Consider the following 27,668-nt stretch of genomic DNA (forward strand, 5'->3'; position numbering starts at 1 on the left):
AACTTTTTTTTTTTTTTTTTTTAAAGATTTTATTTATTTATTTGAGACAGAGAGAATGAGAGACAGACAGCATGAGAGGGAGGAGGGTCAGAGGGAGAAGCAGACTCCCTGCCGAGCAGGGAGCCCGATGCGGGACTCGATCCCGGGACTCCAGGATCATGACCTGAGCCGAAGGCAGTCGCTTAACCAACTGAGCCACCCAGGCGCCCATATGAGGATCTTTACTTACTTATACCTCATCTTTAAGTTCAAAATCCCACATAAATTGCTGTTATTTCCAAGCATGCTCTGATTTGAAATGATTTGAAATGAAACAAAACTGCACTAAATAATTTGGTTTATGTAGTAAAGTTAAAAACTTTACTTCTTCCTTATATAATTTATTATGTCTAAATTTTTAGTTACATCTTTTCCCAGTATCTTCTTATGACTATGTCAGTGCTTTCCACAGTTGAGTGATCTCTTGTGTGACTGCATTTCTTTTCTTATTTTTGTTGTTATTTTTAGCCGGAGTTAATAATTGCCTCATTTTTTCCCTTTAATGTTTTTGGAATGCTATGTCTTCCAATGTCCTCTAACAGTTCTGCAAAATATCTCTAGTACAGTATTCTGTATGCTCAAGCAGCCAGATAATTTACCAACTCCCCTTTTTTTCCTGCTTCTTAGAGTCCTCTGCCTCCTGTCCCTGTGTGCACTGTGTTCACAGGGCCTGAGGCACAGCTGTTACTCTGGGAGGGCCCACTGCCTCTCTCTTTGTTTTCTAAATCCATGTCCTATTCCTTTTTAGTTTATTTTTTGGTTTTGGTTAAGGCATAACTTGTAGTGGCTTCTTGAAAAAGTGTGTTTGGGAAATGAATTTTGTAGACTTTGCATGTCTAAATGGACTAATTCACCGCAAGTTGATCAGAGAAGTTAGCTAGATCTTTTTTTGAGGGGCCTACCCACCCACAAAATATCGTTATACCTAAGCCTTTTCTCTTGGGCAGTTTAGTTTCACCAGAGAAGGATCCCCAATCTCTTGACAAGGGGAATGCAACCTGAAGGCAATTTCTGTGATCACTGTACAGATTTTCACATATTGCACTTGTTTTCAGCATTGTACCTTTCACTTGCCCTCTTTCATGACTGCTGTGCCTGAGTCTGAAACCTCTGTCATTTACTTTCTCTGGAAAATAAACCTCAGATTTCTAGTGGGTGCTGAAGGTTAGGACTTGGGAGCTGTGGTGTGCTGGTAAATGTTTAACAACTAGCTCTCTAAAAAATTCAAAACAAAACAAAACTCTGATTTGTAGCATTTGCCACCTTCTCCAAATATTCATCTTATAGTTGATTTCAAGCTACCAATGTGAGGTCACTGCAGAGTTCACCCTTGCAAGCTGGTACAAACCAGCTGCAGCCCACCAGTGATTGAAAGAGTCTAAAAATCCCTTCATTTTAGCAACTGCCCTTACTTTCATCTTCCAAAGTACCCAGCATCTCCATTTCGTAAGCATTTCCAGGGGCAAATTGGCTTGCTTCTTGTAGTCATTGGCTTGATTTTTCTCCTCTCTGCTAAAATGTTCCTTCCATCTGCTTTCCATCTTCAAATGTTGGATTATAGTCACTTCTTCATTTCACTGAAGTTGGAGTTTGTGTTTTTGTTTCCTGTCATCTTTGTGGTTTCAGAATTTTGAGAGCAGAAGGGAGCAAAAATGCCTTTATGTTGCCATCATGATACCAAAGGTTCTACTCATTTTTCTAAATAAAAGCTAGAGTTACAAAATGACACCTGTTGTTGTTAATAATATTTTGAATAATCTTGTCCAAATCTTTAAAAACCTAACTTATAGTGTAAGATTCTGAGAAGGAATTTTTGACTTTGCTACATAGACCAGATTATTCAGTGCAGCTCTGTAGTACATACATTTCAGATCAGGGCGTGCTTGGAAATTGCAGCAATTTGTGGTGGGATTTTGAACTTAAAAGCTGTGAAGGAATATGGGTTAGGGGAGATATAGTTCAAGTGTTGAGTTACCTTGTGTTAGACCCTCATAGGTCCTTTATCAGATATTGTAAGCAAAGGTAATATTGAGTTCTGAGGAAGGTAATTTTGGAGGGAGATTGAGTGAGGGTGGGGATGGGGGCATATCATTTCAATTTTCAGATTAGAAATACAGAATTAGAAACATAGAATGTCCTAATAAAATGTGTACACCTTTTAGATGTTAATAGCAAAAACATCCTGTTGTTTTTTTCTATTTTTGGTCAACAATGATCTACAAGACAGGATAACATAGTGGTTAAAGCATAGAATTCTCAGTGCTTCTATCTCAGGGTGTTAATCTGCCAGATGCTAGTCATGGGACTTTGAGCAAGTTTCTTCATCTCTTGATGCCTCAGTATTCTCATCTGTAAAATTAAGATAGGAATAGAAACTCCTCATATTTTGAGGATTGAGTAAGTTAACATATTTAAGGCACTTACAGTGTGTGAAGCATAGTAAGTGCTTGATAAACAGTAGTTATTGTTACTGTTGCAATTGGCATTAGTAATAACCAAATTTGCATTGATTAATACTTGTCTACTTACTTATTAAAATATACATCAATATGTATTAATGTCACATTAAAGTCATAATACCCACATGTTTTATTGGAATCTGTTTTTGTGTGTGATCCATAGTTCTTTTGTAGCTTCATCACCCTTCCAATAATTTGGTAGATAGAAATTCAGCACCAACTATGTACAGTTTTACTGTGCTAAATGCTGAGGTTATAGGGTTTCCTAAATGGACTTATTATTTGGACAAAAAAATAATATTAGAACCTTTCCTCGTTCTTTTTTAAAATTTTTAAATTCTTTAAAAGATTTTATTTATTTATTTGAGAGAGAGAGAGTGAGAGCATGAGCAGTAGGGAGGAACAAAGGGAGAAGGAGAAGCAGGCTTCCCGCGGAGCAGGGAGCCCGATGCGGGGCTCGATCCCAGGACCCTGAGATCATGACCAGAGCCAAAGGCAGATGCTTAACTGACTGAGCCCCCCAGGCGCCCCAGAACCTTTCCTCCTTCTTCACACCAAAATAAACTCCAAATGGATGAAAGAGTTAAACCTAAAAAAAAAAAAATAGAGCCACAGAAGTACGGATAGGAGGTATGGGTGAATATTTCAGTGTATTAGAGGTAGAGGAAGCTTTTCTATTTATTGACATAAAATCAGAAACATTAACACAAAAGATGGGTACATTTTACTAAATAAAAATTTAAGTTGTGACTGAGGGAGGAATCATCAAAACAAAGTCAAGAGTGAAATGCAAAGTAGGGAAAATAATGACAGCACATATGATACATAAGAGTAAATTTAATTGCCAATTAACTGGAAAATGGCAAACAGCCTAAAAGAACACTACACGAACAGGCCATTCACAGAAAAAGATGTTACAAATGTAAAGATCTGCAAAGTTCGTCACTAAAATTTAAAGAAATTTAAATCAAACAAAAGATACTTTTCATTTATTGGGAACGGTGGTATGGGTAGAGTGGGAGGAGACACACGTATGAACAGAAAACCACCATTTCCAGGGTCCTGAGTCAAGGGAGAATATCCTTTGGGGGTGGGATTATTTTGGCTTCCGACCTGAGTGCCCAATCCCCTCTTTATCTCTGCTTTCGTATACCTTCTTGAGTGCTCTTTCCTTGCCTTTTTGTCTCCTTGGAAAAATACCTTGGCAGGCTACCTGAGATTTAATGAGGCCTTCCAGCTGTGCATTAGTCACATATAGCAATTACTTCACATTCATATGAGCCAAGCATGTTCAACATTTAAAAAAAACTCCCTTCTGAAGAGCTAGAGTTGCCTGGTGTATGGCCATTTGGTTTGATTTTGATATTGTTTTCTGAGACCTTCTGCTGTAGATCCCTGTATACATCTTCCTCAGGGGCCCTGACTCTAGAGGGAAACAAACCAAACCAAACCCTTAGAGCTTCTGGGGGAGAAAGGGACTAGATTGGTTTGTTTGTGGGTTCACTTATTCATAAATATTTACTGAGTACTTACTATGTATCAGATACTACTCTAATCATTGGGCATGTAAGAGTGAACATAGGTTTCCAGGGAGCTTATTCTGGGTGGGGGGAGGGACAGACAATTTAAAAAATTAAATAAAAATTTCAGATGGTTGCTGGGAAGAAGGTAAAGTCAGGTAATAAAGAGTAGAAGGGTGGGGGCACCTGGGTGGCTCAGTTATTAAGTGTCTGCCTTCGGCTCAGGTCATGATTCCAGGGTCCTGGGATCGAGCCCCGCATCGGGCTCCTTGCTCAGTGGGGAGCCTGCTTCTCCCTCTCCCTCTGCCTCTCCCTGCTTGTGCTCTCTCTCTCTCTCTCTGTCAGATAAATAAATCTTAGAAAAAAAAGAGTAGAAGGGTAGAGGTAGTCAGATAAATATATACATATGTACGTGCATTACATACACACACACACACTAGTGCTTCTCAAACTTTAGTGTGCATCAGAGTCACCTGTAGGACTCATTAAAACATTAAGATTCCTGTGCTCTCTCCCTCAGGGCCCCTGATTTAATAAGGGCCTGGTGTGAGTCCTGCGAATGTACATTTTGTTTTAAAGATTTTATTTATTTATTTGAGACAGAGAGAATGAGAGACAGAGAGCATGAGAGGGAGGAGGGTCAGAGGGAGAAGCAGACTCCCTGCCGAGCAGGGAGCCCGATGCGGGACTCCATCCCGGGACTCCAGGATCATGACCTGAGCCGAAGGCAGTCGCTTAACCAACTGAGCCACCCAGGCGCCCGCAAATGTGCATTTTTAAAAAGTTGTCGGGTGTTGCTGCTGCTGTAGAGACTACACTTTGAGAACCACTGGTGTAGATTATTAGGTGGCCCCAGAACGCCTCCAAAGAGGTAATGTATTTGGGTAGAGACCTGAATGATGAGAAGGAACCAGTGAGATGAAGATGGTCAGTGGTGGGGGGTGGGGGGTGGAGGGTGGGAATGAAGAGCTTTACAGGTAAAGCAGAGAAACTGTGGTTTGAAGAAAGCCTTCAGAGTGGCTAGTGAGGCTAGTAATGAATGGAGGGGATGGGGGCAAGAGATGAACTCAGAGAGGAAGACATGGAGAGCAGGGGTCCTCTACTCTGAAAGCACACTTTAAAACAACCACAACAATAGCACAATAATAAACCAGTGCTGGAGTCCACCTCCAGAGACTTTGATTTAATTAATCTGGATGGCACTTAGGTATTTTTTTTTTTTTAAAGATTTTATTTATTTATTCATGAGAGACAGAGAGAGAGAGAGAGGCAGAGGGAGAAGCAGGCTCCCAAGGAGCAGGGAGCCCGATGCGGGACTCGATCCCAGGACCCTGGGATCATGACCTGAGCCGAAGGCAGACGCTTAACCATCTGAGCCACCCAGGTGCCCGGCACTTAGGTATTTTTAAAAGCTCTTTATGTGTTTCTGATGAGCAGCCAAAACTGAGAATGATGGATACAGGCCCTTTGTAACAGCGTAAAGATTTTATTTCAAGTGTGATGAGAAGCCATTGAGAAGTAGAGGACATATGTGGGTTTAGTTTCTAGATGCTAGAATGGATTTTGTAAGGGGTTAAGAGTGAATGGGGACACCAGTTAGAAAATGTTACAATTGTCTAGGTTAAAAGTGTTGTTGGCTTTGTTTAGGCAGTAGTGGTGGGTATGGTGAAAAATGGGTTGCAGGATGGTGGATGGGATTTTGGGTAGAACAAAAGAGACTTGCTGGTGGATTGGATATGAGAAGTGAGAGAGAGGGAGCATCAACTGTGATTGTAAGGCTACCTTTCAACTGGGTGAAAGGTGACACCATGAACTGTGAACATTGGGATAGAAACAGTTTTGGGGAAAAATAAAAAAGCTTTTATTTTGGTTTTGTTAACTCAAAGATGCCTTTAAGAACAGTGAAGAACCAGATGTGTTTTAGGGAAAGAAAGTGGGAATGAGGATAAACCCATGCCTTGCTCCTTTGACAGGTCTGTTATGATAGCTGGCTAGGAAAGGAGTATTGTTCATGTAGATTTCACATGCATCTTGGAAACAGTAACCTCTTCTGTAAGTGTGTGGCTTTTTAAATGGGTGAACACAATCATGGCAAGAGCTTTCTAGAAAACCTGTGAGCTTGAGCTGGTGGGCATATGGTAGGCCCTCAATAAACATTTGTTGAGTTAATCAATGAATGATGAGTGAACTGGGGACTTCTATATATCAAGCCTATTTATCATTTTCTTGGGTGATTTGTATTCAGATTACATTATGTAGGGAAAAACAAATATCCGGTGGCTAAAGATTATGTCCCAATTAGATTATCATAAAATATTTAACTGGTCAAATGAATCCAAAAGGGTAGAAGGCTTTTGGTGTAACTTGTGTTGAATTCCTTGTGATACCCAAGGCAGAGGGATAGTAAATTGGATCTCCCAAGACCTGTCTGGATTTCTAGTTCCATGTCATGTTTGCCTTTTTGCTTTTTCTCATGAGCCAGTGTCATCTGTGGTTTTAGCAGAATCAGACCAGATTTGGAACCTGCCTTCATAGAAAGTTCTCCTGCTTCTCTGTATGCCAGGGTGAGGAGAGGTTTCAGGGGCCAGAGTTCTTATAAGCCAGCTTGGTGCAGTGTGGAATGTGGGATCATAGGGGACTTACCTGAGATTTCAAAGATGATCAATATTTGCCTATATGTACCTTTTCTGATGAACCAAAAGTCAGAATTTATTTCTGAAAAGCAGAGTCAGTTCCCACAACTAGAGAGATCAGAGAAGAGGCTGGAGAATGGTTGCCAGACTGTACTCAGATGCCCAAACTTATGAATGATCATGTGGAGTCACTCCTTAGTTCAGGCTGCACTGTCCCTAAATCATGGAGTGGAGAGATACCCAAACTCATTTCTCCTTATTAGCTCCATTTAGGGACAAATGATTCCACTTCAGTCTTGTGAAATGGGAATTAGTAGTTAAATCCAAATCTTAACAACTATCATTCAAGTTCTGAAGGGAGGGAAAAGCTCTATTTGTAAAAACAGCTTGAAAATTCACTTAGGGGCACAAAGTGAAACAGAGGAACATGTTGGAGGCTAGACCCAAGGTTGCAGGGGAGAAGAGGTAAGTTGACATCCTGCCATAAGGAGGGGAGTTTGTTGTGCTCTTTCCAAAGAGGTAAACAGAGAAAGAGAGGAGAGAGAAGCTTGCAGATGCTGCAAAGCTGGGTGAAGGGACCTGTGGAAATAATCCAGTGGTAGGATGGCCAAAAGATAAGTTAAGAAGAGATGCTCAGTGTTTGATTTGAAATTGTTTGCTTTGCTCTTGTATATACTCCTTTTATATCTCTCTTTAAATAATTGACAAAGTCTCTCATCTTCATGGAAGCTTTATGTGAGTGGGGTAATGGATGGGGACCTCAGTAAAGCTTGAGTTTGGCATTGGGTCAAATGGTGGAGGACAGACAAAGCTGTGGAAGTAGGAGTTGAATTGACTTTGAGAATGCAAATTCTGCCCCATCCTTATCCTCTACACACCTAAGGAATCCTCAGAAATTTTGGGCAGGGCTTTGGTGGGAGACCCAGACCCCAGTTGACTATTGAGTTGTAAAATTTTGGATAGCAAAGATGATTTCTCTTGAAAAATCTAGGGTTCTTGCTCTTTTAAAGTAATTTGGGCCCCAGTGGCTCTTCTTCAGCTTTACTAGATGTTGCATTAAACCCATGCTCCTGACTCATGAGTTTTTTCACTATCTGCTTCTCCAACTAGTGCAGTCTCCTTTGTCTGATCTCCCTTTGTTTTGGATCTGGTTCTCCTTCCCTTGCTCCTGTGGCTTTGTGGGAGATCAATTCTTCAGTTCTATACCTGGGTAGGGAACTATTGTACCCTGTCCAGCACCTGAACCTGGAAGACCTCTGATCACTCAGGAAGGGAGATCAGACATGATTAATGTTCTGGAAATTGTTTACCTGAATGTGACTATGGGTAGACATTTGTTTTCCAAAGATCATGTATACCACGATCACATGGATTTAAACAGGTAAGGATTTATGGCATATCAAATGATATTAAGAGATCATTTCACTTAAGAGAGGAAGAAGACAACAAAAGATTCATTATTAGCCATCTTGTAAACCCCAGAACCAGTGCCTTGAAAATATTTTGTGTACTGCAAATATCAAAGTCAGCACATATGTTTCTGGAGGAAATAATTAAAAATGCTAACATAAGATAATTTAAAAATATTTTAATATTTCTACTGAGTCTATTTTGCTACTTCAGAATTTGCTAAATATAAGCAGGCAGAATTGTAAACTAGGAAAGTGGTTTATATGTGCATACTGACCTTTTGACTTCACTCTACCAGTTGCTTAATATTCTCCTATAATGAAATTGTTTCCAGTAATAAAATTGCCTTGCAAAAACTTCTTAGGTTATCTGAGGCCAAAATTAGACACCTAGAATAACAAGAAAATAATTCTTGCCTAAGGGCTGCTTTAGACAAGAAAAGCACGGTTGTGAAATCATTGTAAATGCATTTCTTCCTGTAGAATTTGCTACTTAGGAGGTTCATTGTGTTTCAGCTAAGAGTCTAGAGGTGGCAATAGTGGAAATAGTGGCCTGAGAAGATCAGGGGTACAATAAGGTACCCGACTTGAAAGGCTATACAATTTGTGGTTAAATTTGGTGAAGGTTTAGTTACAAAATGAACAAACATATATGTTTTCACACCATGCTGATTTTAAAATAAAAATTGCATATAAATACCTATAGTGGATTGCCTTTGTTGTCTATCCAGCACTATCCTTTGCTTTCTTTTGGGAACAGTGCCTCCTTACCTTTGGGAATGGCTCAAGCTTCCAGTGGGCACTGCTTTCCTACTCCATCATTTCTCTTATCACCACAGTGGGCCACAGTGGACTGGTCAGTAGTGAGCATCTGACTCAAGCTGGTCCTTCCCCTGAGATTTTCAAATGAATTAGGAAAAATTTCCTTTGGGCTGGGGGAATTTATAATGTGTGAAACCCAGGAGCTTCTGATAACTAGGTTTGCTGCCCCAAAAAGGAAACCAATCTACAGTGAAAGGGTCAGACTGTGGAGAGAAGTGTACTTCTTGCAGTTTGAGTGTTCAGTCCCTTAATAACGTAGATACTTTAGTATGCTTCCTATATATTTTTACTCTGCTTAAGCTGATCTAACCTTGGTTTTTGTCACTTAGCAAAAAGAATCCTGATGAACATACGGGCACTGTATGTAGGAAAGATGTTTTATTAAAGGCTGGCAGGTTGGCATCAAAGTAACAGGTTTTTAACCCTCTGAACTGGTTGGTTGTTGGATATGACTGAGGAACATGGACTTGGGTTGGTAGAAGTCCCATTGATTAAGTGATTGATTGTTTTCTGATAAATATTTAATGGTCCACAAGGCCAATCAAGAGACTTAAAGACTAATCAGTCTCTTTTGGTTGGTTAGGACAGTTGTCCGAACTCATTCTGTGTGGTGAGTGTTCATGATCAGTTTACTGGGACTGATTGGACCCTATCACTGTGTTCCCTGCCTGAGCAAATAGGTCCTTTCTGAAGCATGTGTCAGGACAGCCTTGGAGTATACCCTTGAGGCTCCTTATTGGCAATATAGTCAAGTAGTGAAAGTTTATGTCCTGTCTTAAACCTTCCCAGCTCTAAGTCCATACTTTCTTGCTGATGAGCCAAAGAATGTGATAAACTACTCTCTGCTTAAGTGAAATTCATTGATAATGGCTTATTTTGTTTCCGCTTCCAGTTAGTGCTTACCTTTTAATTCACTGGAGCAAGCTACTTGTGGATTTAAGGTATGATAGTAAGAGAAGGGGAGAAATGACTTTTTTTGTGGAAGCAGCACCCAATTATCAGTAGGAGAAGCCATTAAATTTATCAATGCTGAAATTCTTCCTAGTGATGAGCCTCTCATAGAGCATGACCCCTCTTGGTAAATAGTATTTTATATCTTATATGTATTCTGATGTGGATCCTACATTATTGCTTTTATGGGAATGAGTCATATTTCCACATAGTATAATAATATGTACCATTTGTAGAGAACTGCCATGTGCTAGATACTGCTGGTGCTTTCACACACTTTATCTCATTGAATGCAATCTTCGGAACAGTGTTATTTTATAGGAGAGGAAAACTGAGCACAGAGAATTTAAGCAGCTTAGCTAAGGTCGTCCATTTAATAAGAGGGCATAACTCAGAAGACACCCACCAATGTTGTGTTTTCATATTGGGCTCCTTGTCTGTAGAGTTACCTCCTTACCTGCCTTTTTAGGTGGGGAGTGGGCAGTGGTTGCCATGGTAATCCCAAGGGAGAAGAAGGCCTCTGGCAGCTTGCATTGATCATGATCTAACCCAGCTATGAAGGAGTCTTTTTTTTTTTTAAGATTTTATTTATTCATTTGAGAGAGAGAGAGAGCACAAGAGAGCACAAGCAGGGGGAGAGGCAGGGAGAGAGGGAGAAGCAGACTCCCCGCTGAAGGGGGAGCCCGACGTGAAGCTCGATCCCAGGACCCTGAGATCATGACCTGAGCTGAAAGCAGATGCTCAACCATCTGAGCCACCCAGATGCCCCTGGAAGAGTCTTGATATCAAGTAAGAATCACTAAATCCTACACACAGACTGAGTGCAGGTTGATTATCTCCTATTTTGATCAGAGGTTAATTCCTTGGGTTATTGAGAATTATTAGGTAGTACCTTATGGTGATTGAGTTACTGACAGAATTTATGGGTTTCTTAATAATTTCTTTTGATTCTAATTCCTAGAGGCATTTCATACCTGAAAGTTATAAATGGACCAGAATTATACACTTGCTTAATATGTTAATATATCAATGATCAGCATTTCACCACTAACTCCATTTTATTTTATTTTTTAAAAAGACTTTATTTATTTGAGAGAGAGGGAGAGACAGAACATAAGCAGGGGGATGGGCAGAAGGAGAGGGAGAAGCAGACTCCCTGGTAGTAGGGAGCCCGATGCAGGACTCTATCCCAGGACTCTGGAATCATGACCTGAGCTGAAGGCAGATGCTTAACCAACTGAGCCACCCAGGTGCCCCACCACTAACTCCATTTTAGAGGCATCTGGATTGATGTACTGATACTCTCCTACTAAATTCAATTAGATCTATAAGGATCAAAGTCTTTTCTAAGTGTTTTATTATATTTTCTAAGTGTTTTTAATAGTACTTTGTGTATTCCAGAGTTGGTTTTTTTTTCTAATGTTGTTCCATTTTTGCTAATTTCCTAAGTAGACACCAATGTCATAGTAGGATATATCTGCGTGAATCTTGACTGGTCCACAACCTAGAACTAGTACACAACTCCATGAGGGGACAAAAAAGCTATCTTGCTCTGTGTGTATGTGGCTGGTCTTTTATTTTTCTGCCTTGTGTCCCAGTATATGCACTGGGGCTGGTACCCCATCATTTGGGTACGAATAGTTAGAATTGAAGGCCTGTGAGAGAGCTTTGCCATACCAGCTGTAGGACCTTGATCCTCATTTTTAGACCTTAGAATGAGGTGACTGAGAGAAATGATCTGCAGGTTTCATTCCAACTGAAAAGCTGGAATTTTCTAATGCTGGAGAACTGGAGATTTGTTTTCTGGTGTCTGATCACAAAGCTTTTTGGAAGTAGAATAAAACACCACAAATTATGTTGTTCACTGTGTTGGGATAGAAATTGAAGGCAGGAAGGCCTGCAGAGAGTCTCAACTTAGTTTCTCAGATGGCTTTCCCCTCTTTCCTTCAAAATGATGGGGAGAGATTTTTAATCTTTATCATTTTGACATCTGTGGTTTCTTTTTTTTTTTTTTTAAAGATTTTATTTATTTATTCATGAGAGACAGAGAGAGAGAGAGAGAGAGGCAGAGGGAGAAGCAGGCTCCCAAGGAGCAGGGAGCCCGATGTGGGACTCGATCCCAGGACCCTGGGATCATGACCTGAGCTGAAGGCAGACGCTTAACCATCTGAGCCACCCAGGCGCCCGACATCTGTGGTTTCTTTAATGAACAATCATCATAGTGGGTGTCAAGAACTATGTGGTAATTTATAATTATTCTGCGGCATCATGTAATATGTGTGCATCTTGGGAATAAAAGCTTTAGAGAAATTTTTTGGCTAAAGTATGATTACATTCAGAAAGGAGGAGCTTTGTAAGTGATAGCACCTCCAGACTTCTATGAATTTCATGTTTAAGTTCATTAATGGCAGGAACTGTTTTTGGTAGTCTGCAATGTGCACTGTTCCTTTGTCCTTCTATATGGCAATAATGGGAGAGCTTTTGACAGGTGATAATGGTGATTTATTTTAATTTAGAGGATAAAAAAGTATTGAAAGAAATTTTCTCTTTGAGAAGAAACATTTGAGAAATCTCTTAAGGATTTGGGAATGGTATGTCAAGAATTACTATACTAAAATTGGGAACAGTTTCTAATTCCTATGGGAATATATATATATATATAGATAGATATATATATTCTATATATATCTATATATATCTATATATACTATATCTATATTCCCATAGGAATATAATATATATATATCTATATTCCCATATCATTTTCATAACATATATGTTCATTTTCTAGGTGTATATGCTAATTAAAATCAGAACATTCTACATTTTAGGAACAGATATTACTTCCATTAATCTTTTCCTTCCCATGCCTATACCCATTACTTTAATTTGGGTATATATCATTCACTCTTCTGGATTATTGTAGGAGTCACGTTGCTTTTCTTCTGGCTCTCACCCTTTTCTAAATACTACTTTGTATCAGATAGAGCAAACCAGCTACAATCAGATTAAAGCCTTAAGTGGCTTCCTACTGTCTAACAAATAAAACCCAAACACTGTAGCTTAGCAATGAAGATCCTTGATAGTCAGGTGGGATTCCAGCCTTGTCCACCATAACTCTCCAGCCAGTACTCTGTGTCCTAGTGGATTTGACTACTTGCTTTACTTGGTTGTTCTTCTGTTTTTTTCTTCCACAGACATTTGCTTGTGCTGCTTCTTTATATATTGGCTTCCTTCCATCTTATAATCAAGTCAAGCTTGACTGTCCAGGCCTTCTCAAAAACCCTTAAATTCATTCATTCTTTCTAATTCACTTCCATTAAAGTAATCTTTCTTTCCTTTAACTCTGCTAGAATATTGAAACTCAAACATTATGATTATTCCTTTGTGTTACTGTTGTTTCTTACATACATATTCTTTATGTTATGTCCTTTGACTAGATTCTAACTTTTGGGGGCAGAGACCATGTCTTTTGTTTTGTTTTTTCCTTGAACAGTACCTTGTGCAGGGTTGGCCTTGGTTAACTGCTAGTTGAATGGGCCAGTGGATGACTGGTCCTGGCAAAACCCCTTCCCTTGCTGCTTCTTTATTCTTGCTTCTTTCTTTGATTTAGAAATCTCTCACTAATGTGAAGTTGGTGAGTTTTGTGTGATACTGGGTACATGTAGATGTGTTAGTCTACCCTTAGGCTGATAAATTGTAAACACTGGTATTCTAGTCCTGAATCTAGTCCTCAGATTGCTGATGTTCTCCTGTTCTCAGATCATCTCCTTTACAGGAACAGCCACTTCACTCTTGGCCCATCTGGCCTCTGCTCAACCAGGAGTCACCCTTCTGGAGAACCCTTCCTCCTGATTTAAGTGCTAAAGGGAAGAATAACAGTTTTTATACCCAAAGCCTTATTTTGCCCACATCCTTATTTTCTTGGGCATATTCCCTCTCTTCTAAGTCAAATCCTACCTGTTGAAATTGTTGGTTTCCCTTATTTTTATTTTTCACCTTCAATCAATTCCTTAATTGTGCCACATAGTTCTGCAAAATATTTCCCATTTTTTTTTAAAGATTTTATTTATTTATTTGAGAGAGAGAGAATGAGAGAGAGCACATGAGAGGGGGGAGGGTCAGAGGGAGAAGCAGACTCCCTGTCGAGCAGGGAGCCCGATGTGGGACTCGATCCAGGGACTCCAGGATCATGACCTGAGCCGAAGGCAGTTGCTTAACCAACTGAGCTACCCAGGTGCCCAATATTTCCCATGTTTTAAGTTGTCCTAAAGCAGATCCACTCTGTTAAAAGATGATTTTTGACCTTCTCAAATTCAAACACAAAGAGACCCAAGTTTTTATATCCAGTTCTCAATGATCAAAAAGACTTCCATATTTCTGGCCTCTCTCAATTTTCTCTCATATGGCTTCCCTTTACTTGTGTGCTAGCTCCTGTATTTGGGTAAGTTCAGTTTATTAGCTGATAACTGCTCTCTGGTTAAGAGTTTGGTGGGGTAAAAGATTAAAATACAAGTGAATTGGACTTTTTTGGGGGAGAGGCATGGGGATCATTTAAATATTCCATGAGTCCATATTATTTCTAGCTTACTTTTTAAACTACTGTGTGTATATTTTTCTTTAGATAGTATCATGACAATTTGTTAGTGGAAGAAGGTTGGATCAAAGCCATTATATTAGTGTTAAAATTTAATTCAAGAAATAATTTATTTTGAATAAGTATAATGGAGGCTGTCTGACCTAGGGGCTGGAGAGCTAAAACATAAATAAAATAAGCATCAACCCTTACAGAAATAGAGGAGAGATCAGTGGATTGCAGAAAGACCGTACTACCTAAGAATATTTCTGTCTTCACACTACATGGTGCACATATACAGCAGACTCTCTGTTATGTGTTATAGCCAAATGTGGTATTCATGCTAATAAAATACTTTAATCTCCAGAGTGTTATTGTAAATATTACACACAAATCACCAAGTTACAAAGAATTTGCATAAAATGAAGCACTGAGCATCTAACCACACTGATTTTTGCTTCAGAAAGTAATTCAAGATCTTAAAGTGCCACTGTGATCATCACTATAAATATTGATTAGCATGATACTGAAATTGTGCCAAAACACCTGTGATGAGAGAGTTTAGTAGTAATTCCTGCCATTAATTAAATGCTAATTACGTGTAAGTGTTTATAACCTTTTGTTGTTCAATCCTCACATCATCTCTATCACTGGCCCAAGGTCACTCACATAGCTAGTAAGTGGTGGGGTTGGGCTTCAAACGCAGGGAATTTACCTTCAGAATCCATGCCCTTAACCACTAATCTGCATTGCCTCTTAATTACTTCAGTGTTTTCAAATTTTAGTAGGAATTGGAATAATCTTAGGGAACTTTTAAGATGCAGATTCCTGGACCAAATCCTAGAGACCTGGATTCAATAGATCTGGAGCTAGGCCTAGGAATCTGCATATAAGCAAGCATCTACATGATTCTGTAGTGCTGCAATTACACTTTGAGAAATACTGTCTCAGGTTTTTATTGTTTATATACATACACATAGGCATATCTGTAATGTCTTCTCTCACTCCACCAGGATTACTGGTCTAGTACATATACTGGAACATATTCTAGGCAGAGTTAGAACAATTCTTCCTCCGACCTGCCCCCAAAGTAGCTATGTGACTTTGGCCAAATCATTCATGTTAGTCAGGGTTCTTTCAAGAAACAGAACCAGTAGGATGTGTATGTATATATATATATATATACACACACACACATATATACATATATTTATTATAAAGAATTGGTTTATGTGATTATGGAGGCTGGTGAGTTCAAAATCTGTAGTATGGACCAGTGGGCTTGGGACCCAGGAGAGCTGATAGTACAGATAAAGTCCCAAAGCAATCTTCTAGAGAACCTTTCAGAGATCTGGAGTCTTCCGGCTCAGGGAGACCACTCTGTTCTTTTCAGGCCCTCAAATGATTGCGTAAGTCCCACCCACGTTATGGAGGGCAACCTGCTTTACCCCAAATGCACGGATTTAAATGTTAATCTCATCCCAAAACATCCTCCAAGTTGACACATAAAATTAACCATCATATTACTCAATTTCTCTGGGTTCCATAGGTAAAATCTCTTCTGTAAAATCATCAGGGAATTGAACCAGGTGATCATAACTATGTAAAAGAGGCACCAAATGGGTGACAAATGAGACACACCCTGACAGCTGATGGCTTTAGTTTGTGTCACCCAGAGTTGTCTCAGTCAGTGTTTTTTAAAATTTGAATTATTGGTAGTTGCTAACAAATTTTACAAGAAAATCTGTATTTCTGGTTTCTTAAAAAAAATGATTTGGCAACATTGTATGGCCACAATGTAGCTGAGTTACAGATGTAACTTGTAGGGGAATTTGCTACCTCTTTGTATCTCACTCCCTGTGTCTCACTCGCTCAGCCCACAGCTTGTATTTCTGTGAGCTGCTGAGCCCGGATAAGCATTTGAGTTTTTGACCATTGCCTTCCAACTACTAAACATTTGTGGCAGCTCCACCGCCCTGATTAAAAATGAAAAAGGGAGAAGTAGGATTTCTGAAACAATTGAAAGCTTATGCCATAGTGATTACTATTTCTTCAATGTGTGCAGTATGGTTTATCACCTCTCCCAGGGTCACCTTCTCTGGGCTCCTCAGATCAGTAACTTCTTTTGAATTAACAACAGGGATGCTTTTATATTCTTGTACACCTTCTTGGTAGGAGATAATAGAAATTGTGGAATGGGTTCTTCAGTCACTGAATAGGGTCGACCAGATTAAAAAGATGGAGGAACATTGATGTAAAAAGAGAACCTGCTACTTTTATATGGAGTTGAAATAGTTTAAGAAGGAGTTTCAGTGTGTGGGTTATCTTTCCCATAGCAAGACTGGCTTTATAGGAAAATAGAATGGGCAGTTGTTTAATAGTAAGATTTCAAAGGTAAAATAACCTTATAACTTCCCCAGTTGCTCTCTGAATGCTGAAATTACTTCAACCAGGACAAAGCCTTTTATTTAATAATGGGAAAGAAAGCAGAGACCTTTGAGAATAGCAACACAGGGCCTAAGGAACAAAGTGGTGATATTAGATCCATATTGCAAATACATTTTGATGGGGGACTAGGGAAAAGATGAAACCCAGGGGCCTCGTAGGTCTGAAAATAGTTGAGGGAAAAGAGTTCAGTAAAGAATCTACTTTACCGACTACTTAGTATGGCTGGCCCAGCCACATCTTTTTTTTTTTTTCCTTTCCCAAGTAAACATGCCTATGGCCAACTTTTTTTTTGACAAAATATGTATAAATTGCCTTTAGGACCTTGAAAATTAATTCCATCAGGCATATGGTTTGCAAACATGCCCTCCTTTTCTGTGTTTTAAAAAAAATGTATTTCAGATGTATAGCATTATTATGGTTTCTCTAGAAGTCATCCTTCATAAAAGTAATTCAGGAATGTTAGAATCTTTGTCAGTTTCTTGGCAAACAGTATTCAATTATATATTCATGCTCCTCTATAGGATGCACAATTTTAGAATTATTCTGGAGTGTTTCCAAATTTTATTTTGGAACTCAGCATTTGGCTATCTTTATTAATCCTAATCAATAATAGTTTATAATAGTCCTAAATGTGTTAGCTGTAAATCGCTGCTGTATTCCATTCAGCAAGAGTGTTCTTGCTGTTCCTTTTCCCAGAGTATATATTCAGGTATTGACTTTCATGTGCCGGGGTTTTTTTCTCTGATATTTGGATTCCTGTGGATAATTTGTAAGGAGATCATCCAGAGAGAGAATGCCTAGGTTTTAATGTCTAATGTTAGATTTTCCACTTGGGAGACATACGCTTGCCTCTAGATTTTCCATTCTTAGAATTTCCTATTACTTTTTTTTCCCTTTCTATTAATTTTGAACATATTAAGGCCATCATTTACTCTAGCCAGTTGCTTATTTTCATCTTGAATAGATTTGTAGTTTTCTTATTTTTAAATCCACCTAGTAGTTTATTTCTAAGTCCCTTTTCCTTAAGTCATAGAAAGAGAAATATTATACTTAGCAGAAGTTTTATGCTTCCTATACTGTCTTTTGGAGTAATTTTAGCAAATTACTGACTATAGCTCTTAGAAGTTTGCTTATTATGACATTCTGTTAGGAACTGTAGTCTTGTTTGGCTCAGAGACAAAATAAGCTTAGGTCCTAAGGCTAGGGCAGTTTTTTCCCTCCAACCAGATAATAGTCTCTATATGAGAGGTGGTTTAGAAATGAAACTTCAGACCTCAGGGGTTTTTTTCTGATCTACAAGGAAAAGTGATAATAGTGCTTTCTCTTGGCTCAAAGGCTGGGGTACTTCCTGCCTTTTCAATTCAGGTAAAGGTTGGAAAGTAGGAAGAAATATATTGTATTTTGAAAAAATAAATAGATGGACTTGGAGGAAGACTGTATTTGTTAAAAGTAGCCATTCTATTATAATTGGAAACATGAATAACTTGTATTTGAATAATAGAAGTGATTAAACTGTCCTTGGAATTTATATGGCTTAGTATATAGTTAAGTTTTTCTTTTTAAATGAGAGAAAAAGAAATTGTAAAAGACTCCATGTTCTCAGAATAGCTTGCAGATAATGCCTTTATCTTCATTCTTGTCCTCCTCCTTTTAAAGATACATAAACACAAATGACAGGTAGGATGTCAGTGGAAAAACCACCCAGTGGCCCCATGAGCAGACTGCTGAAGCTCAGGTCACCACATGCAGTTCGGGGCATTTAAAGAGAAGTAATATACATATGGTTTGTCTGTGTTTAACCACTTGATTAATCACAGGTGGGTTATCCCCAGTGGTTTTCAAATCTCTGGTTAGTTTTTTTCTTCAATTCAGAGTTCTTCTGAACCACATGTCATTGTGTGCTGACTAATGCCAACTAATTTCTTATACCAGGCTAGTGTCAGTTTGGGGCAGAACCAAACTTGGAAGAGGAGGTTGCTTCTCCAGCTTGGAAACGAGAAGGGCAGAAAGTCGAGCAGGTTCTGACATTGTGGAATCCCAGGGAGGACTGTCCTTGCAGCCTTGGCAAAAGCTGCTTTACTACTATGTGGGAGAATCTCCCTTTATGTTAGAGGTTTTGTTCACTTTCTGTTCACTTGTTGATAACTGTCCTAAGCTTCGAAGTAACTTGGGTGGTATCATTCTAGGAAGGAGGATTCTTCAGTCACTGTGTCAACCAGCACAGATGTTTCTCTTTCTTCCTATGATGAAGATCAGGGATCTAAACATATCCAGAAAGCTAAAGAAGCATGGGGTTTGCAGCAATCGTTGCATATGTCTGCTCACCTGATCCACATGTGTGTGGCAGCCCAAGGTTTTGTTGTGGGAGCAATGACCCTTGGTATGGGCTATTCCATGTATAAGGAATTCTGGGCAAGACCTAAACCTTAGAAGAAGAAAAGCTGTCTTGGTTTCATTGGTGGTGCTTGCTTTAGTTAGGCATCTCATATTGAGTTTATATGTTTATGCTGAAAATAAATCATCTGAATGGGTCAGACAACAACATGGTAATTTAAATATTGGCTTCCTTTCTTGCAGGTTTGATTTGCCTGGGAACCAAATTACTACTGACTAGTTAACTAGTTAGGTCATTCAGGGGAGTCAAATTAGCACAAAAGAAAGATGTCACTTTTAAATGTACTTGATAGTGGTAAAATATGCTCCTTCTTAAACTCTTCTGATACAATTAGTTATAAAGAGGACAATATGCCAGTCCTGAAGTACTCCCAGTTGCTTTTGATGTTATGTAGAAATCCTGTTTAATTTAACTTTTTTCTGCCTGTTTTGCAGACTGATTGAGTACTTCAGTTTTTAGGGCTGGTTGGCTCTTAACCCTTTCAAGAACAGTGCATGGAATATAATATAAGCTTCCCCACAACTGAAAATATGTGTATTTAAACCAAATCCCAGTTAGGTTTTTCTGTAATTGCAGAGTTATATTTATGCTGCTGTTGTATTAGAATAATTTTTAAATGGCATCTTGAAATAGAAATGTGTATTTTAAGTACTAATGCAAAGGTAAATGAAAAACGCTTTTTAAATGTATGAAGTTTGTTTATTTTCTCTGTAAGAATCATTAATGTTAACAAATTACCTATAGTTGAAGTGATTAATGATTTATCAGCAAGGAGTTTTGGTCAGACATTATACACAAACTTTGGTATACTCTAGAATGCTTTATTACACTTGTGAAATTTTCTTGTCTAACCTGAATTTACATTCCATGGTGATAACATGGTAAATGTAGTGTTAGTAAAGTAAGTGAACACATCCAAAAAAAAAAAAGTAACTTGGGTATCATTAGATACAAAATGACAACTGGAATAAATTCTAAACTGAATAGTTAGAACTGAAATAGTCTGCTCTTTTTTCCATTTCCTTTGTTAATTTATTTGGGGGATTTCTTTAGTGACTCTCTGATGATTTGCATACATATTCATTATCTACTTGACAATTAAAAAGTTGGTCAGAAAAGTTACCTCTCCCTCATGATCCTAAATGAAAAGTTATGTCTTCTCTCTTGGCTTATTTTTAATATTAATACAATGTCAGTGCTCTTTAAATGCTGAACTTTGTAATGCATGTGTACTTTCAATTATTTTGTTCAATAGAGAGAAGCGTGGAAAAAAATTATATGCTTCCTCATGTAGCTCAAAGGCCTGATCCATCAGAGCTAGAAAAACTATAGTCGTCTTGGGTGACTTTCAGTTTCTCCCTTGTTCTTGTAAGGCTCACTCTCTTCCACACACTAATATTCTCTAACAGTTCCTACTGGTGATGTGTGTCTGGCTAAGTAACTTCTAGTGAATGTAGCCATTATTGAGCTTAATTGTCTTTCACTTATTCCAGTGGCATTCTATTACATCAAGATAACTTACAAGTCTAATTTACCTATGTGGATATTACTTTTGTTCATTACATTGTGCTCTAGAATTTCAAGGCTCTGAAATTATTTTCTGCTTTTTAGAGGTCCAAAAATCAAGCTGTTTTCTGTTATCTTCTTTAATTTTCACAAGGAAATTGGATTAAGTTGGATGGACCTCTGGCCTTGGGAGAGCTAAGCCCAAGCGGTCATGTAAAATTCAGACTATGGAGGCCCCAAGAGGCTAATGTAGAGGTTCGAGCAAGGTGAATACATAGCATAAAATTATCAGAGACCTCCTAATAATGATAATAATGAGAAACAGCTGTCATTTGGGGGTACTTACTAGGTTTTGGACTCTTTATATCTATTATCCTAAGGTAATCAGTTGGGAAGGTAGGATACAGTTCAGACTCCTATTCTTTGCATTGAAGGGCTTTCAGCATATCATAGCAGCAACTTAGCTTTCTAGTTTTCATTTCCATTCCTCTACTATCAATTATCGTATCTGGTCTGAATGGTCTATTTATGGTTCCCTACAAACATACCTTGCATTTTTTTTAAAAAAGTGGTTTTATTCACATGTAATTCACATAACCATGCAATTTACCTATTTAAAGTATATAGCTCAGTGTTTTATAGTATATTTATAAAGTTGTACAACCATCAGCACAATTTTAGAATATTCTCATTACCTCCTCCCAAAAAAACCCCATGCTCATTAGCAGCCGTTCCCTTTCTCCTCTCCACCCACCCTTCTATAAACTACTAATCTACTATCAGTCTCTATAGATTTGCCTATTCTGGTCATTTTGAGTAAATGGAACCATACCATCTGTGGTCTGGTCTGTGGCCAGAAAGACTGGCTTCTTTCACTTAGCATGATGTTTTCAGAGTTCATCCATGTTGTAGCATGTGTCAATACTTCATTCCTTTTTATTGCCAAATAATATTTTATTGTATGAATATACCATATTTTTTTTTCCAGTCATCAGTTGATGAACATATAGTTTGTTTCTACTTTTTGGGTATTATGAATGTGCTGCTATGAATATTCATGTTCAAGTTTTTGTGTGAATACATGTTTTTATTTTTCTTGGGTATATACCTACGAGTGTAAATCCTGGGTCATATGGTAACTCTGTGGTTAACCTTTTGAGGAAGTACTAGACTGTTTTCCACAGCAGCTACACCACTTTGCATTCTCATCAGCAGTTCCTGAGGATTCTAATTCCTCCACACTCTTGCCATTATTATTATCTCGCCTTGTTATTATCTGTTTTTTTGATTATATCCATGCTAATGGGTGTGAAGTGGTATCACATGGCCGTTTTGATTTGAATTTCCCTGGTGACTAATGATGTGAAGCATCTTTCCATGGGCTTATTGATCATTTGTATATCTTCTTTGGAGAAATATCTATTCATAACCTTTGCCCATCTTCAAAATGGATTTGTGTTTATATTATTGGGTTATAAAAGTTATTTATGTATTCTAGATAAAAGTCCCTAATCAGTTATATGAGCTTCAATATTTTCTCTCCTTCTATGGGTTGTCATTTTAGTTTCTTAATGATGAAACACAAAGGTTTTTAATTTTTAATGAAATCCAATATGTCTATTTTTTCTTTTTTTACATGTGCCTCTATTGTCATAATTAAAAAGCCATTGTCTAATCTGGGGTCATGAAGATTTACCCCTCAATTTTCTTCTAAGAATTTTATAGTTTTATCTCTTGCAGTTATGTCTTTTACTCATTTTGAAATTTTTTTTTTTGAGAGGGAGGGAGTGACAGAGAGAGAGTGAGTGGGGAGGGGCAGAGGGAGAGGGAAAGAGAGAATCCTAAGCAGGCTTCACACTCAGCATAGAGCCTGACATGGGGCTTGATCTCACAACCCTGAGATCATGACCTGAGCTGAAATTAAGAGTCGGACGCTTAACCAACTGAGCCACCTAGGCACCCCACTAAATTTTGTGTATGGTGTGAGTTAGGGGTCCAATGTCATTCTTTTGCATATGGATATCCAGTTGTTTCTCCACAATGTTGCATTTTCGAATTTTTATTTATTCCCAGAATGCTCTTTGTCTTCTTTTTGGCTGTTGAAATCCTTTGAGTCAGCTCACTTTTGCTTCCTAGAAGTCTTTTGACCACCTTAAGTTAAAGTGATTTCTCTCCTTTTAACTTATCTTTTCATGGGTATGTACCTTTTCTCTCTGCATAACTAGAGCCCAAAACTATACCTTATACCCTCTGTGGCCTATGAAGTATCAACTGATCAGTGTCCCTTAATGCACTATCAAAGTCAATGGAAGACTGGAAGAGTAATGGGCTTTGGTCCTATAATTCTGATGTTCTTAATAGTTTCATGTGTGACTATGTTTGAGTTGCAGGAGGTTATCAGAGGTGTTATAGCTCTTTCATGTTGATATCCTGTAGATTCTTATGAGCTTATTGACAATTATGTTAAGTACATTAACAATTCTAGTTTATACTGCATTTTATTTATTTTTTTAAATTTTTTAAAAAGTTTTTTATTTATTTGACACAGAGAGCGAGCGAGTGAGAGAGAGAGAGCAAGCACAAGCAGGGGGAATGACAGGCAGGGGAGAAGCAGACTCCCCACTGAGCAAGGAGCCTGATGTGGGGCTCAATCCCAGGACCTGGGATCATGACCTGAGCCGAAGGCAGACGCTTAACTGACTGAGCCACCCAGGTGCCCCTATACTGAATTTTAAAGAATAATAATATTGATATTTATATAAAGCTTTCAGGATTTGGTAAATAATTTCTAATATTTGCTTTTTGTGTGAAGAGAATTTGGGAATAAGGTCTTGTATGAAAAATTCTATGTTATTCATATTCATATTAGATATTCTTATTAGATATTCTAATATTCATATTAGATATTCTTACTATGAATGTCTAATATGCTTTTACCTTCAATGATTGACAGAATGAGACTTTTTTTGTAACACTGTAGATTAGTGAATATTCTGCAAATTGGTGTTTTTTTCCTGAATTATACATTGGTAACACTGCCATTTCCTGGTTTAATAGAGAATTGTCTGCCAGTTGGTTTCTCAGTGAGGATGTAGTTTAGGGAATAAGGTTGTATTTCATGAGAAATTCTGTAGGTGTTTTGTTCCCTTTACTGATCGATAGAATGGGATATGTCTTATGCACATATGGCAGATCAGTAGATATTCTACAAGGTGTACTTGTTTTTTTCTGAGGTTTATAATACTGAACCACCCACCTATGCAGACATATGAGGACAGGTCTTCCATGAGGTATTCTTGGGAAGGTGGCATCCACAAGTTCTACATTCCTTGATACTTTAAAATCCAATAACCTCACAATTCTGTAATATATAAAATATTCCCAGATATAACTAGCTCCTTTCCAAATGGCCATGGGAGCCTAGAAGAGCAAAAGAGGTCTCTCAACCAACCAGTCTCTCAATAATGTCACAAGATTTTGCTTAGGAAATTGAAATTGTCTTTTTGTTACTATGTTTTTTCATTGCATTTCTTGTTCTGGTGGTTTCCAGAACAGTGCAATGTTAGTAACTGCAGGCTACTTCCTTCCTTACCCCTTTCCGAGATATTAGAATGGTCTGGGTGATCTGATGACTGGTTCAGAGATGGTTGTTTTATTATCTCAGAGTGAGTGGTTTAAAAAGACAATTTACACAGAATTACCCTCAAAGTGTGTGTGTGCATTTAGTATATATATTGTACTCTGCATTTTTACAGGATGTGTGCAATGGAATTTGTACTCTATAATACAGATGAGATATCTGGTTTCTCAAGGCTAGCCTCTGAGTTAATTAGGTGGAACTGTCTTCCAGATGTGTCAGATAGTTCCAGGCAAGTAGTAACTATTTATAGTTGCTTCTCCATTGGTGCCAGAAGTAACTTTGCTCTCCCCTGAATTCCCTCAGCATTTTATCTGTCTCTTGTTGCTCTCATCACCTTCCACCCCCTGTTGTAGCTTAGCTCTAGCTATCTACTTTATCTCCCTGTTTCCTTTTCACATAGTTTGACTCATGATGTTCACTTAATAGATGTGGTAATCACTGGTGTTGGACATCAAATATTCCAGTTCTCAGCTTTCTGGGCAGGTGATAGGATCATACTTCGTACCGCCTTTGGCTACGTGACTCGCTTTGGCATAGAAGTAATGCATGTCACTGCATTTAATAGCCAGTGTTCAACTCTACTTTTCCTTCCTCTTAACTGTGATTGTGTGATGGGATGAAATCTGAGTCTCCGAATGACTTCCAAAACCAGAGCCCCCTGTTGACCAGCAAAAGACGTGTAGTTTGAATAAAAATATATTTTTAGTGCTTTTAAATAGTTGAGATGTTGGGGTTGTTTGTACACATCATAACTAGCCCATCCTGACAGATGCACTAGATCTGTACTTCCAATACAGTAGCCACCAGCCATATGTGGCTATCAAACCCTTGAAGTATGGCTGTCCAGTTGGAGATGTGCCATATGTATGAAACACATACTGGATTTTGAAGACTTAGTATGAAAAAAGTATGTAAAAGATCCCATTAGTAATTTTTAAATGTGGTTTACATGTTGAAATGATATTTTGGGTATAGTGGGTTAAATAAAGTATATTATTAAAATTCATTTCCCCTGTTTACTTTTTTAAAAATTATACATGTGATTGTATTATCTTTCTGTTGGACAGTGCTGCACTGAACCATAAACTTATTGAAGACAAGAGCTCTATCTTTCACTCTTGTTCTCCTACAACATCCCACAGTATCTGGGATATGGGATATGGTAAATAAATATAAGTTTAATGAGTGAACTATGTCTCCATTTATATTTAGTTTAACATTAATGCAGTATTCCCCATGAAGCTTATTTGTATCTTTGTGTTTAATAATTTCCTCTTTTAGTTCCTTTAGCTAAAGAATAAAAATGCTCAATCTTTTTAAACCATCAGAAAATGGAATGCTATGCTTTTATGTTGTTTGTGTTATGTTAATGTTGTAAAATGTTGCACACTGCAAAAATGCTGGGATTATGGTTATTAAATATGTGACCTAATCAAAATTTTAGCATGGTTAATCCCAATGGCCAGCATTTTTATATCATTGTAAAAATAACCAAGAAGTCCCTATTTGTTTAGTCATATTGTGACCTTTATTTATTTGCCAATGTCATCCATTTTTGTTATTTATATTATTGTTTTGCCCTTTGTATGAGGCCTTATGCTACAAATCAAAAGGAAACAGGGAGAAACAGAGCACCCTGAGAACCTTCTGCAACAACAAATGTGGATGACTCCTTATATGAGGAAGCAGGGCTTTCGGGTTCTAGATGAATGAGACAGAAAGCAAAATAGGTGGTGAAAGAAGCCCTTGAAAGTAGCATGTCTTGGGGCACCTGGGTGGCTCAGTCAGTTAAGCATCTGCCTTCAGCTTAAGTCATGATCTCAGGGTCCTGGGATGGAACCCTGCATTGGGGCTCCCTACTCAGCTGGGAGTCTGCTTCTCCCTCTCCCTCTGCCCCTCCCCCCAGCTCATTCTCTCTCTCTCTCAAATAAATAAATAAAGTGTTTATATAAAAAAAGTAGCATGTCTTTAAAAAATAAAGAGTGGAGCATAGGGAATATAGTCAATGGTATTGTAATAATGTTGTATGGTGACAGATGGTAGCTACGCTTGTGGTGAGCTAGCAAACTTAGATTTAGGCTTAAACGTAGACTTGTTGAATCACTATGTTGTACACTTGAAACTAATGTAAATGTGTGTCAACTATACTTCAACCAACAAACAAAAGAGTAAGCTGAGACTTTTAGGAAAAAAAAAATGGGTGGAGGAAACACGAAGTAACAAAGATGCTAGAAAAAATTATAAGCACTTAATAAATTATAGCTATTGGCATAGGATTGTATGAACCTGGAGGGAGTTATGGAAGGACATATACTAGGCTATTCTATTGGCTCAGGAGGTACAGGGGAAGGAGATAGATACCTCCATCAAAAGAAGCAAGGACTTGTCTACAAACCAATTTATATATAATTTGCACAAAATCCTATGTATGAGTACATGCATAGAAATACATATGACACGGTGGTTACCAAAATATTAGTGATAATTCTCTTTCTGGGTGGTGGCTGAATTTTGGATAATTTTACTTTCTTTGTTATACATTTGACTTCTTTTCCCAAATGGGCATTTTGTTTAATCAGTAAATAATCTGATCTGGCATTTTTGCATTTATGACAAAGTTTAAAGTTTAGGACAAAGTTTAAGGATCCAATCAGAAGTTGTCTCTATTAGTTGTATTCCATTGAAATGACTGTCAAGTTATCATACATAAAAAAAGAGAAGTAATTAGAAATGTATTAAATAAATGTTTTCATTTCAGTTACCAGGGACTATTTTAAATGCACCTATTAATAGGTGTGGTAGCCTCTTCCATGAGTTAGCCCTGAATTTCCTTTCTAACTGACAAAGCGAAATAGCTGGTTCAGATTATGGAAGCATTTTATCTGAAAGTGAACATTTCTTCAGAAAGAAAGAAAATGCTTTTGTAAGATTATAAAGGATTTGGGAATTACGCCATGAGGGCACATGCTGAGCAATGTAAGTTTTTGAGGCAGGGTGCCAAGTTTTGTCAAAGAAAGGCAAATATGGGGTTTGTTTTGCAGTATCTGGAAAATTTGGAACTCCAATTTCTTGGAAAATCTTTCCAAGATAAATTTAGTGTGAAGACATTCTACTTCAAAAAATTACATATAGCAAGAGGAAAGTAAAAACAAAGTGCAACAAGATGTTAGATGAGAAAAGGAGGTTTTTCTCCTCCCAAAGAGATTGTGACCTTGTTGAATTCAGTTTCGAGTCTGACAACCTCATAGAAAACATCCTTGTAAGGTTAAT

General features: G+C 38.0%; 2 protein-coding genes and 1 pseudogene across 2 annotated transcripts in view; 2 read left to right on the forward strand and 1 right to left on the reverse strand.

The window, feature by feature from the left end:
- LOC110591973 overlaps positions 1 to 1,482 on the reverse strand; it is a 6,756-nt pseudogene extending 5,274 nt beyond the window's left edge.
- Positions 1 to 27,668, forward strand: part of PLCL1 (phospholipase C like 1 (inactive)) — a 343,570-nt gene that overhangs the window by 135,600 nt on the left and 180,302 nt on the right.
- On the forward strand, positions 15,633 to 19,287 carry LOC110592126 (HIG1 domain family member 1A, mitochondrial-like; the record flags this gene model as incomplete). The annotated part of the gene is made up of 2 exons (XM_044913373.1): positions 15,633 to 15,657; positions 19,061 to 19,287. Coding segments are annotated over 2 exons (252 nt in total), but the record flags the coding sequence as incomplete, so codon positions are not given.

This window comes from Neomonachus schauinslandi, chromosome 3, assembly GCF_002201575.2.
Source record: "Neomonachus schauinslandi chromosome 3, ASM220157v2, whole genome shotgun sequence".
Classification (NCBI taxonomy): domain Eukaryota; kingdom Metazoa; phylum Chordata; class Mammalia; order Carnivora; family Phocidae; genus Neomonachus; species Neomonachus schauinslandi.